Source organism: Ursus maritimus, unplaced genomic scaffold, assembly GCF_017311325.1.
Source record: "Ursus maritimus isolate PB19 unplaced genomic scaffold, ASM1731132v1 scaffold_21, whole genome shotgun sequence".
In the NCBI taxonomy this organism is placed as follows: Eukaryota; Metazoa; Chordata; class Mammalia; order Carnivora; family Ursidae; genus Ursus; species Ursus maritimus.
The window spans coordinates 45,044,193-45,057,544 of record NW_024424564.1 but is presented as its reverse complement, the minus strand read 5'-3'; the positions used below and the strand labels follow the sequence as shown (position 1 = coordinate 45,057,544).

General features: G+C 47.9%; 1 protein-coding gene across 1 annotated transcript; it reads right to left on the bottom strand.

The window, feature by feature from the left end:
- Positions 1-4,028: 4,028 nt before the first annotated feature.
- On the bottom strand, positions 4,029-7,941 carry APOL5 (apolipoprotein L5). The gene is made up of 2 exons (XM_008705758.2): positions 7,862-7,941; positions 4,029-4,998 (listed from the first exon to the last, which is right to left on the bottom strand). Exons 1-2 carry the CDS (start codon positions 7,939-7,941, stop codon positions 4,029-4,031), a joined length of 1,050 nt encoding a protein of 349 aa, XP_008703980.2.
- Between the last annotated feature and the right edge of the window lie 5,411 nt (positions 7,942-13,352).

Genomic DNA, 13,352 nt, shown 5'->3' with positions numbered 1-13,352 from the left:
GCAGCCAGGCGGTCAGACGTACGGTAACAACCTGGGGGCGAGACTGGCCTCTGAAGTGGAGGGTGGCTTGTGGGGCCGAGCCTTCACCTGTGGGATGTGATGCTGCCTCCCCAGTAGCTGGTGTTAGAATTGAGCTGAATTCTTGGACCGCTGCTGGTGTCACAGAATTGTTGGTGGGTGCGCGGAAGCCTCCCCCAGTGCATACACGCACGGGACCGAACCCGAGTTCTATCGAGCGCTCAGCAAAGCCAATCGCTGAGACACGGACTGTGCATCGAGGAAAGAGTTTATTCGAGATGCAGCCAAACAAGCCTCAGATCTGCCGCCCAAAGGCTTGGGGGTTGGGCACGTTTAAGGACCAGGGGTCAGCAGGTAAGTTGAATGGAATATGCTAATTGGATAGAGAGAAAGGCGGGTGCCTTCCTTCCCGAGCGAGCAAGCGCGTCTCTTCATGGGACACGTGCTCACAACTGTAAGTACGATGAATGGGGGGACATCTCGGGGCGTGTCCTCACAGCGATTCCTTTCCTTTGCTCCCGGTCCCTTCTGCACAGTTGCGAGAATTCCTCCTGGTTTGCTCCCGTCTTAGCCAGTCTTACTGGGGGTCGGTCAACTTCTGTAAAAGAAGTTCATACATCGGTCAGGTCAGCCTAGAGTTTTCTGACGGCAGAACCGTCCAGCATTTGCCACTTTACCATGCTGGTCACACACATACACACACATAGGGATTGGGTCCAAGAACCCAAAATATTTAGACTTCCTGGGTTTTCAGCCATTGCCAATGTCATGAGGACGGTCTTCCCAGAAAACACTTTCCTTCTCCTCCCACGCTGCTTCATTCAGTGGGGAGGAGAAGGCTGTGCTCAGTCAAGCGATTTAAGAAACTAAATTAAGACCCGCAGACTATGGGTCGGTCCTCTTTTTTAAAAAATCTGTTATTTTGATGTCGATACTTATTGCCTACTTTCCATTTCATAAAACAAGTAGTCCGCATCGTAGAAAACTTGACAACTAGAGACAGATGGAAAGAAGGAAAACATAAGAAAATCCGCTCCAGATAGAGGCGGCTGTCGTGAGGCCTCGCTGAGCCTCCCCCGCTTAGATCCGAGGTGAGAAAGCGCATATACAATCTTCATCCTTTTCTCACCTTACTTGGAAGAACAGACATTTTACGTGCCAATCCAATGACCGGCTCTCCTGAACACCGTTTGGATAGGTACGTAATGTTCTCTTGAGTGGATGAATAGTTGTCTTGGACCAGGCTCCTGGCGCTGGACCACGTGAATGGTGTCTCGTTTTTCACAACTATCAATTCTGCTGCGTGAAGCGATAACTTTCAGTAACGGCCTTTCGCAAATCTCTGACTGCTCCTTGCAGGGCCCTGGGATGGAGGTCAAACCTAGATGTGAGCAATAGACCGCAGGCCAAAGACTCCCTGAGCCCAGGCTAATGAGAGCAGGGGTGGGGGCGGGGTGGGAAGGGAGTGGAGGAGTTGCAGAGCATAGTTGTGTTTTGTTTTATTTTATTTTATTTTTAGGATTTCATTTTCAGTACTCTCTACACCCAAAGTGGGGCTCGAACTTGCAACCCCAAGATCAAGAGTTTGATACTGTCCCGACTGAGCCAGCCAGGCACCCCGAGCAGAGTTAATTCTAAAATAAAGGGATTTTTAAAATTTTTATTCTAGGGCCGCCTGGATGGCTCAGTCGGTTAGGCTCTTGGTTTCAGCTCAGGTCAGGAGCTCAGGGTCGTGAGATCCAGACCCGTGTCAGGCTCCGTGCTCAGTGCAGAGTCTGCTTGAGATTCTTTCCCTCTCCCCCTCTGCCCCTCCCCTGCTTGCGTGTATGCGCTCTCTCCCCTCTCTCTCTCAAATAAATCTTTTTTAAAAAAAGTTTTAATTCTAGGGGCATCTGGGTGGCTCAGTCATTAAGTGTCTGCCTTCAGCTCGGGGTGTGATCCCGGCATTCTGGGATCGAGCCCCACATCGGGCTCCCTGCTCCACTGGGAGCCTGCTTCTTCCTCTCCCACTCCCCCTGCTTGTAGTCCCTCTCTCGTTGGCTCTCTCTCTCTCTCTGTCAAATAAATAAATAAATAAATCTTTAAAAAAAAAAAGTTTTAATGCTAAAGGTACTATATAGTTGTATACAATTTGGAAAAGTGTTCTAAATGTGGCCCGACCTCATTAAATTAGCACGAATATTTAGGTTTCCTTGGCCTCCAACCCCATGTGTATGCACAGAAAATCCTGTCTCTTCACAAAGTTTCCTGCCCACTCGGGTGTTTCTGGAGTCCCCAGGGATTATCACAGGCCACAGCAGGTCTTCCTTCTGTCATCATTAGATCGTTGCAAGCAGAAATCTCCCTACCCTGAGTTTTCCTAGTTGAAGACTCGTATTTTGCCTCTGCTAAACCAAGGTTCTCTGGAGGCAGCTGCACCAGGTCGGGCAGAAAGGGAAAAGAAGTAGTTTACTCACTTCTGTGGCATAATTGGGATCTTCTAGAAGGTTCACCTGGGCATCTAGACATGCTGGGGCTGGCAGAGGTAGCGCTCTCACTTCCCACCCTCGGTGCTTATGTGTCTCGTGCGCGGCCGGGTCTGGTGCGCTGTCGGGCACAGACGTGCTCAGTGAGTATTTGCGCATCGACCAACTTCACGGAGGGCCCCTTCAGCTGCAAGCGCACACGGCCAGTGTGCACACCGAGCTCGGCGAGGTGCCTGGCAGAGCACAAGCCCAGAAGCCCCGGCTTCTCTCCCCCCGCCGCCTGCCCACCCCCCAGGAGTAGGTGCACCTGTCAGGGGCTCTCCCAGTACCCTGCTATCCTTGTGTCCTACCGTTGACCTCTTCCTCGTTAGTGGCTTATCTGGGGTCTGTCCCCTTGCTGAGTCCCCAGGGTCGTTAGAGCAGAGACTGTGTCCTTTCTCAAGATGACCTGGCCTAAGCTTGTAGTCCATGACAGGCAGGGGCGGGGGGAGACTGGCAAGACCCTTTAGGACATGAATCCTAGTGTCTCATAGTTTACCCCCAAATCTGCCCCCACTTATTAAAAAGCGAGAAAAACCACCCAAGGAGTAACAAGTATACTGATGCAGTAGCGTAAGAACACCTCCCACCTTAAAGTGGGGTTCCCAGCCTCGCTGGGCAGTGGGATTACTGGGAGAGCCGTTAAAACTCCCAAAGTCCAGGTCATACCCCCGATCAAGGAAATCCCAGTCCCTGGGGCCACGTGGGACCCACCCACTCATCAGTAGTTGTTGAATTTCCCCAGGTGATTCCAACTTGCAGACAAGTCTGGAAACACTCAACCTTAAGTCCTGGGCCCCTGTCACGGGCCTCAGTTAATTAAAATCTGTCGAACGAACAAACGAACGAACGAATGAATTTAGGATTACGAGCCTTCACACCCTCAGCAAAGGCTGGTGCGTCCCTCTCCGGGACCCCAGGGAGTGGCCTTGCTACCCAGTCCCATTCTATACTCCCCGTAAACTTAAAGAGGAGTTTTAAATTTTCCCAGAAGCGGTTTTCAGATTTTACAGCTAGATATTTAATGTCCCGAAATAAGAGCGTCTCAGTGGGGAGACTGCTTCGGCCTCTGCCTGCCGCTCCCCCTGCTTGTGCTCGCTTTCTCTCTGTCAAATTAATAAATAAAATCTTTTTTTAAAAGAGTCTAGAAATATAAACTATTTTTCAAATAAAAATCCTTTCCCAACTCATGTGAAACATCCCCTGTCTCCTGGAATGCCACCCTCACGGTTTTCCAGACATGTCGGGGCCCCCCCTGCAGTGCGGTGCGCCGGGCGCTGCTGGCTGCTGGGGACGCACCCCTGCCCTCCCAGGGGTACACCGGACCGGAAGACAGGCGGTGAGTACCTACACGAAAGTCTTCATTCCAGAAGTGTGTGAGCAGCGCTTTGAGTGAAAAAGATGGGATTCTGGAAAGAAGAGGAGGGACCTCCTGTGGCGGAGGGGTGTGGGGACAGTCCTCTTTCTGCAGAAAGGACAGTTAGGGTCCTGTATCTATTTATGCATCTACCTCTCTCGCCTGCCCCTTGGGGGACGCTTCAGGACGACCGTGACCACATCTGCCGTCTGCACCCCGCACCCCCGTCCTACCTCCTGATTCGGTGACGGGCTCTTCGGCCAGGCCTGCCTCCCGGTGGTCAGCCTGTAGTGCTGGGTGAGCTGGCTCAGCTCCTGCTCCAGCTGCCAGGCCACCGTCCTCAGCTCCTCGGCGGTCACCCCCTCCTCCAGCTGTTTCCAGCTGTGCAGGAAGCTTCTCACGTCTTGCATGAGCAAGAAGCCAGCCCCCGCAGCACCCAGTAGTCGGGCACCTTTGTTCATGGACAGAGCAGAGCCTTCAACAGCGGTCTGCAGCCTTCCCACCCTCCAGAAGGAGACATGGCGTGTGGCCATGAAGTCATCGACCTTAGCCATGAAGCCAGAGTTGGCTTTGGCCATCTGGCAGGCCCGAAGTTCCTTGACATTCTTGAGGAGTCCGACGCACCTGACGACACACGACCAAGCAGCACTGATTTCAGGCAACCTTATTCCTTCAAAAGCTTCGTACACCATGGTTGTTTCCATAGGCACCAGGCCACTGGCTCTGTCTCTCGCTGCCGAGTTGCTCCTACTTTCGAAGATACTTGTCAACGCGTTGGTGGCCGCAGCTGCTGCCCCCAGGCCCAGCCCAGCCACTGAGAGCATCAGACTCCCCCCTACTGTCACGGGGCCCAGGGCCAAACCCAGGAGGCTCAAGACTCCAGAGATGGTGCCTGAGGAACTGGCCACCAATCTGGTCTTGGTAAGCATCTCATGAGTTGCGTCAAGTTGGTCTGCAATAGCGTGAAGTTCTTTAATACTCTTTTCCAGCTTATACTTCTGCAAGGGGAAACACAAGAGAAACATCTTTTCCTCCTCCAATAGGTTTCCTGGCATGGACACTTCCTTTTGTCGGATCAGCTCTTCCATCAGGATATGGTACAGCGTGTTGGCCTCATCCCTGCGGACAGCCCACGTCACAGGATTATTTTCCCAACTCTGGGACGGGCTCCCCAGTAAAGCTAAAAACTTCTAGGTCATCTGAGTTCTCTCACGCATTCAGGGAGCAGGACCCTGGGCATGAAGGTACAATGGGGAACATCGTGACGGAGGGTCCCTCTCTGCGGCCGGAACCCCTAGGTGACCGCGTGGTCATAGCGGAACACAGTGGAAGCCATCCCTCTGCGCATCCAGACTGGCTTACTGGTCCGTGCACCCACGGACAGCTCTCTTCTGGTTGAATTGAAGGCTATTGTGATGCGTACAACAAACCCTGAGAGCGTGACTGACTTTTGTAATCTTCTTTTAATGAATACGTCTCTGCATACGTACGTGTATAATGTATACATCCAGAACAGCTAGTGAGCAATGCTCTCCAGGGAAATGAGAGTCCTAACAAACTATGGAGGAGATGGCTTGATGGCTTTCTTTTTTTCTGTTACAAGGAGATCTACCTGGAAATCGTGGTTGCTTCTGGGGAAAAGAGCCAGGGAGCTGGGAAAAGGTTTGAGAGAGCTTTTACTTTTTACTGTTTGCCCTTCTGCTCCTTTGAAGTTTTGTAGCGTATGCGTGTATTAGAATCAATTCGGAAAATTAACAAGATAACCTACATTTCCAAAGAAAAAGGAGGGAGAACCTCCAAGGAGACCCCAAATATGACCTCTTCCATGGAGGAGGGCTCATCCTTTGCCATGTGGTTCAATGGTGTGTTATTTTGGCAAACCCAAAGTAGATTTCTAACGAGAGGGTGGCCGTATTAGACACAGAAGCTCCTAGTCTGTTCGCTTGTGAACAGGCAAGTAGGAGAAACACGTCGTCTTAAGAAGAAGTGGTGAGGAAGGAAAAAATATACAACTCAGAAAATGTTCTCTATCAACTCAAATTTCCCCTCTATTTTGGAGAAAAGACCATTATTATGGTTTACACGTGGAATGGATTTGATCTAGCTCCTGGAACACCAGAGTTCTGCAGGCTCTATGTTTGAGAATCACCGTTCTGAGGAAATTTGTCTTACAAGATTGGGGGCTTCCCAAGTGGACTGCGCGGGACACCGGAACCAGCTGCCTACAGCACGTCCCAGACTCTGACTTGTCTGACTCTTAGGTTTGTTCCTGTCTTCGCCCTATGAGCACCCACAAAAGACCGGGCATGGGTTTAATACTGGAGAGGAGGTCTTTGGGAGAGAAGACAGGGCTCATGGGAAAACCACACTAAGACCAAGCAGCCCCAAGGCCTCCAAAAAGGGATTGTTGATGATCACTTTGGAGACCTCTGCTCCCTGGGCAAGGCCATCAGCAGCCTCAGGTAGACCAGCCAACTGACTCCTGCCCAGGGAAGCAGCGGGAGCTTCCCGACATCCTGGCCCAGCACCACGTCACTCTTTAACAAAGGCTTACTCAGAGTTTTCTTTGGGACATCTCTGTACACCTAGGAGTTGAGCCCCCCTCCAATCGAAGTCTTAGAGCTACAGGGTATTAGAGGTGGAAGGCTCCCCCAGATCGTCTGGACATAGATGGCCAAGAGGCGTCCATGCCCCTGCCACAGCTGTTAGGGTGTCCAGACCACTGTCACAGCAGTATTTTGATACACGTGTAGGCTCTGAGAAGGAATGCTGCATTGGTCCTGATGCTCTCTGCAGGCCCAGTGCAGAAGGAAAGGGACCATCTGCCACATTCGCTCCCTCAGTGAGTCCAAGTCCCTGTCACCGAGGACAATGCTGGCCCCAAGGGTGCGGTGACTCTGCCTAGATGACAATCCAGTTTGTGATGGAATTTGGCTAAGAGCCCGGGACTCCAGCTTCCCAGAAGCCTCTAGTTGGCCTCACCTGCTGGCCGAGGCTACTATTCCCCTGAGAAAGGGAAAATTATCTCTCTGCCTTCACCAATGGAGGGGGGACAAGCCTGTGCCCAGGCACGGTGGACATGACCTAATTAACTTGAGTCCAAGTTGGGCCCATGAGCCAGCAGCAAACGTGAAGGGCTTTCTTCTGAGCTGCCTCAGGATTAATGGGCTCCATGAGAGGGGTCTGAAGAGTGGAAAGGGGCCGGATGGCGGAGGGAGGCTGGGCCCACAACAGAGGCACGTGGAGTGGACTGTTCCTATCCTAAAAGGGCTGGCCACTCTGGTTTGCACATCTCAGAAAGATTTTATAATTTAAGAGCTTGGGGTAGGCGCTGGAGCTCATTTTACAGAACTTATGGACACTTGGGCAGGAGTAAGGGCAGCCTCTGCTAGGGTAGCCTCCATTACCAACGAGGACAATGCTGCAGCCAAGCTCTGCCGGAGAGCCTGAACGCCCAGGCAAAGACTGTGAAAGAGGAGTTCCCGGAGTGTGGGTCTTGAGGCCTAGACATTCTGGTGACATGAGCAAGGATGGGGAAAAGGAAGCAAATTCTGCTTCCAGGGAACACATCGGCCAATAGGCAGAGGGCCTAAGCACCTATTAATGTGCTTACCAAACGTTTTAAATTTGCTTTCCTAAGAAAATGTCTTATGAGGATGTGTAAATCCTTTCTTTCCCCCCTTTTCTGCACATTTCCAATTGCAAAGGGAGACATGAGATAGCATGATCAACTCTTCAGCCAACTTGGTCAGAACACATCTGTATGTTTCCTACCATGAAGCTGGTGACAGCCTAGTGACAGAATCTGGATATTAACAATCAGATTTCCTTCCCCAACTCAGCTATGCTGGGAGTCAAGTCTGTGCCAGATGCTGTTCTAGAGGCTGGGATTAGGGCACTGAGCACATCAGCCCAGATCCCTGCCCTCACAGAACATACATCCTGCTGATTTCCCCCTGACTCATCACTGTTCTAGGATTACCTGTCCAGACCACTTCTCTCCACCATCATCTCCCAAGCCTCTGGATGAAAGACTATGTAGTGCATTTCTTCTCTAGTCATCTTGTCCAGAAAATGTTTAATGATGCTCCAGCAAAACAGACTATCTAGTTATAACATTGTAGGTAAGAAAAGCAAGGTTAGAATATCAAAAATCTTAATGTCTTGAAAATGTCACATCATTTTGGCCTAATGATTTTAACCAAACAATTAAACTCTGATAAGACCCAGTGCTAACCAGGACGTGGTGAAACTGGTGATCTCTTGGGTTTCTGATGGCAAAGCAGATTGGTGAAGGACTTTTGAAATTGCGATATTACATAGTAAGTCATTAAGTCTTCCGATAATCACCCAATAACCCAACAACAGGCACAAAGATGATCAAGCTCATGTTACTGGTATCACTGTGAACTTGAAAGCAAGTGAGTGATCATTCTGTCCAACCCTCTACAATCTACAATCCTGGCAGGACTGTCCTGTCTCTGCTTAAGCTTCCATAGCCATGAGTTCATTGGCTGGTTAGTTGTTGTTGTTGTTGTTGTTTTTTAAGATTTTATTTATTTATTCGACAGAGAGAGACAGCCAGCGAGAGAGGGAACACAAGCAGGGGGAGTGGGAGAGGAAGAAGCAGGCTCATAGCGGAAGAGCCTGATGTGGGACTCGATCCCGGAACGCCGGGATCACGCCCTGAGCTGAAGGCAGACGATTAACCGCTGTGCCACCCAGGCGCCCCTTGGTTAGTTGTTTTAACCACGTAGGTAAAGGGAGCAGAAAATGTGACTCCAAAAGACGCTGCTTTGGGATATGGATTATTTTGAACTGAAGGCACTTGAAATACAGCAAATGCAGGGAGAGGCTTTCTCTAAATTCCCCTCATCTGCCTAAAGACAGATCCTCCAAAAGGAGTTCATTTGCCATAGATCCCCCCAGGAGTGTCAGCAGCCTCTTCTCCCAGGACAAAAAGCTGGAAGTCAACACCACACCCAGACACCCTCTGTCCCAAACTGTTCTGCCTGTTCTTCTAAGGGCCCATTTGTCTTTCCCAGAAAGCATTTACTCCCCTCCTAAGAGGCCTACCTCCCCCTCCTCGCCCTTTTCCTATTAAATTGGTATTTGAAACTGAATTCTAAGCCACCTTGGGGAACTACTCATTTGCTCTCTAGGTCACTCCCACATGTACACAAGGTATATGTGTTAATAAACTTCTGTTCGTTTTTCTCTTGTTAATCTGTCTTTTTTTCTCTTGTTAATCTTGTTTTCTCTTGTTAATCTGTCTCTTATTACAAGGTCTTGGGCTAAGAACTCAGAAGGGTAGAGATAAAATTATTTTCCTCCCTACACAGGCAGTATGGCACACTTACCCCTATTTAAAGACTCTTACATTGCAACTTTTCTTCTTGCTTAAAAATCACTTTAAATATATTTCCAGTGTAATTTGGCAAAGATCACCCCCACTACTACCACAAAGTAACTATCAATTTTGTTCATTTACTTCCAGTTATTTTCAAATGCATATTCTTTTCCACGGGGTTTTTATAACATACCTTCACTTTATGTGTTATTGGTAAACTCATATTATGGGACGAGCTTTTTCCATATTGCTACTCCCTGCTATTTCATGCGTACCTTCATGTTCATAGAAACGTTACTGTGGCACACTGGGGGCATATGCATCCTTCTGTGTATAATGGCACCAACTCTGTCCTGTTTGCTGGGGCGGCTCTGGCCAGTGACTGGGCTGGGGATGGGCTCCTGTGTCCCCTCTGCTTTCTGGCTTCCTACAGTTCTGGTGCAGGAGCTCCCATGCAGGGCCCAGGAGCTGTTTCTAGTTAAACTTTATAAAGGAAGTTTCCTGCTGTTGTGGTATATGCAAATATGGGTCATTGAGGAGGCAGGATAGATTCCTGATTAAATCCAAGGACCTGTTACATTCCTGCCCAGCTGTACCCTATGGCTCCTCCCCTCCCCCCAGAGCTCTGGCTTTCATTTTTCTCTGAAAAATGGAAGATTTGTTGCTTCTTTACATTTCGTACTAACATTATTCCCTAGGAGCCTCCAACTGTTTTGATGTCATTAGGAATAGTTTTCTGACTTGCTTTGTTACTCTATCGAAATGTTATTCATTTTTAACACTCCTCTGTGCTTCACTGAATTTTTGCTAATTATAGTAGTTACTGAATGAATGCTTCAAGAATACGTAATGTTGGTGGCTTTCCTATTTTTTCAATACTTATTTTTCTTATTTTGGTTCCATGCCTTGTTGGGTGAGCCTGAATTCTTAAATTATTTAATTTTATGAAACTGGCTCTAGTATTTCACTGTTGGCAGCTGGTTTACCAAAACCACTCTTCATCATGATTAAGTTTATGTTTTATTCCTATATTTAAATATTTTATTAGGATTCTTTTCTGGATCTAAGGAGATGATCATAATTTTCCTTTCTGGGGCACCTGGGTGGCACAGCGGTTAAAGCGTCTGCCTTCGGCTCAGGGCGTGATCCCGGCGTTGTGGGATCGAGCCCCACATCAGGCTCCTCCGCTATGAGCCTGCTTCTTCCTCTCCCACTCCCCCTGCTTGTGTTCCCTCTCTCGCTGGCTGTCTCTATCTCTGTCGAATAAATAAATAAAATCTTTGAAAAAAAATAATTTTCCTTTCTATTTATCCCATGACTATAGTGTATTGTGTGCATAAATTTCCATATATCAAATTGTCCTTATATTCCGTGAAAACCCCAGCTTGGTCGTTGTAGATTTCTGTACCGGGATGCTATGGATTTGTATTCCCTACTGTATTCGATACATTCATCTTAGGGTCATACATATTGAGGTGTAGTTTTCTTTCTGTGTAATCAAGGCTTATTATTAGTGTTCTATTCATTCGCTTCATCGAATATGCTCAATACATGCCATGTTTTCTGTTTCTGGGGCAATTTACACGACGTGAGAATTGCTTATTTTCTGGAAGCTTAAAAGAGCTTGCAGGTTTTCTTACATCTGCCCCATCTTCATGGAATGCTTTTGATTTTTAAAGGTTTTTAATGTGATTAAAAAATGTTTCTGGGGCGCCTGGGTGGCACAGCGGTTAAGTGTCTGCCTTCGGCTCAGGGCGTGATCTCAGCGTTCTGGGATCGAGCCCCACATCAGGCTCCTCTGCTATGAGCCTGCTTCTTCCTCTCCCACTCCCCCTGCTTGTGTTCCCTCTCTCTCTGGCTGTCTCTATCTCTGTCAAATAAATAAAATCTTTAAAAAAAAAAAATGTTTCTCCTCCCCATGCCTGAACCCTGGCCCTAGCCCTCACCTATACCTCTTCCTTTTTTGAAGATGTAAGGGGTAATAACAAAATCCTTGGTATTTCAACTTTGGTTCTCATTCTCTGTAAACAGGTATTTCTCATGTTCTTTGAAAAGCTGTTTCACAGAGGAAGAAATACAATGGCCAATAAATATATGAAAAGATGCTTAACATCATTAGCAGCCCCCCAAAAGATATAAAAGAAAGACCTATGGACACGAGAAAGAAGGAACCCAAGCTATATGAACCAACCTGGAAAGAGACCAAGGATTTGTTAAGTAAAAAATAAAAAGTTGAAGAATGTGATCTCCATTTTTAAAAAGATTATATATATGGTCTAGGACTAGGGGAAAATTCTGGGAGGAGGTACACCCAGTGGTGAGCAGGCTTGGCCTGGGGGAGAGAGGCTGAGGTTGGGGAGGGAAGACCTATACCTGTACTTTTCACTCATCCGCTCCTCCATCTTACCAGACTTTGTTACAGAAGCCACGTGCTCCTTTCACGATAAAAAAAAAAAAAGTAAAATAGGGGCAGCTGGGTGGTTCAGTCGTTATGTGTCTGCCTTCAGCTCAGGTCATGATCCCACGGTCTTGGGATCGAGCCCCATATTGGGCTCCCTGCTCCGCTGGGAGCCTGCCTCTTCCTCACCCTCTGCCCCTCCCCCCTGCTTGTACGCTCTCTCTCGGCCAAATAAATAAATAAAATCTTAAAAAAAAACAGGAAAATAAAAACACCTTAATAACAAGGCAACTTACTCCTCGCCCCCTGGTCATGACAAACTCTCCAGCTTCTTTGGTAAAGCATTTAGCGCAGGGAACGCTGCTGAGCACGTAGTGAGACAAGCAAGAGTTGGATGAATTAATGTCATTAAATATTAATATTGTCATCTTTTTAAAAATCCACATGTGACAAGTTTTCCTAACCTGTTATTTTGACCTTTTGTGTCCTTTCTATTGCAGGATATCTCCTGTATGCAGACAAGGATTCAAATCAGATTTGTACCCAGTTTGATACTCTACTTATTAATGCTATAACTATGACTTGTTATTATTTATTGCCGTAATTGTCCCACTTTGATCTGAATCACATTGTTCTAGGCATTCTGCTTTTTATTTCTTTGCTCTGTTTATATCCCACACAGACACGATGAAGAGGTCTCAGCTGACGTGGTCAGTGCTTTTGAGTGGCTGCCCCTGACAGCTCCTGGAAGGTAGAAATGTCTTTGCTTTCCTGTCTACACTATAGCTGGTGAATGACCCATAATGGGAGCACATTTAGAATAAGGGCTCATCATTCACGAAACTGAGTTTTTTCTATTTAAAATTGTGGTTGAGGGGTTCCTAGGTGGCTCGGTTAAGCATCTGCCTTCGGCTCAGATCATGATCTTGGGGTCCTGGGATTGAGCCCCAAGTCGGGCTCCCTGGTCAGGGGGGAGCCTGCTTCTCCCTCTCCCTCTGCCTCTCCCCACTGCTTGTGCTCTCTCTCTCAAATAAATAAATAAATAAATAAAATCTTTTTTAAAAATTAAAATAAAATAAAACTGTGGTTGACTGTCTTCCCAGTTGTGGCCTAAAATAGATCTTGGGGAGATGACTCTACCTCATTTTGTGGGGGAAAGTGAGACAAAGTGAACGGGACCAAGGCCCAGCAGTGCTGGGTCTCCTTGAGATGGGCCCGTATCCCTTCAGTTCTAGTAAGCACCTCTGAGACTTTGTGATTTATACATAGGATTAGAAGTAAGTTTCATGAATCATCATATTCCATATTCCATATCATTTCTGTAGTCAAGGTGCTTTAACGGCACCTTGGCGCTTCTCCCTCCACAGGTGAGAATGGGTCCCGAGCCAGAAGGGATGCAGTTTCACCTCCTAAAGAAGAAAACAGATCCCACAGTCATTCAGAGAGGCAGTGGCTTCACACAGAGCTGACACCTAGGGAGTCAGACCTAGGAATTTGTAAACCTATGGAATCCATGGGAGGCAGTGAGGGAAGAGAGGGAAGGAGGGAAGAGAGCCAAGAATGGAACCCTGGGAACTGCCAACATTAAAGAGGGAATTGGGGAATAAAAGGGACCCTCTAAAGACTCAGAGGAAGTTGCCTGAGAAGTGGAAATAGAGGGAAGGACCCAGAAGTCTCTTTCCTGTCTGCATTATTCTGTGACAATGCTGGACTTCTGGAGAAATG

Excerpts from the sequence above, each read along its gene's own strand:
- APOL5 (XM_008705758.2), bottom strand. The coding sequence starts at position 7,941 with ATGACTAGAGAAGAAATGCACTACATAGTCTTTCATCCAGAGGCTTGG. Across the intron at positions 4,999-7,861 it reads GAGAGAAGTGGTCTGGACAG|GGATGAGGCCAACACGCTGT; the intron begins GTAATCCTAGAA and ends GGCTGTCCGCAG.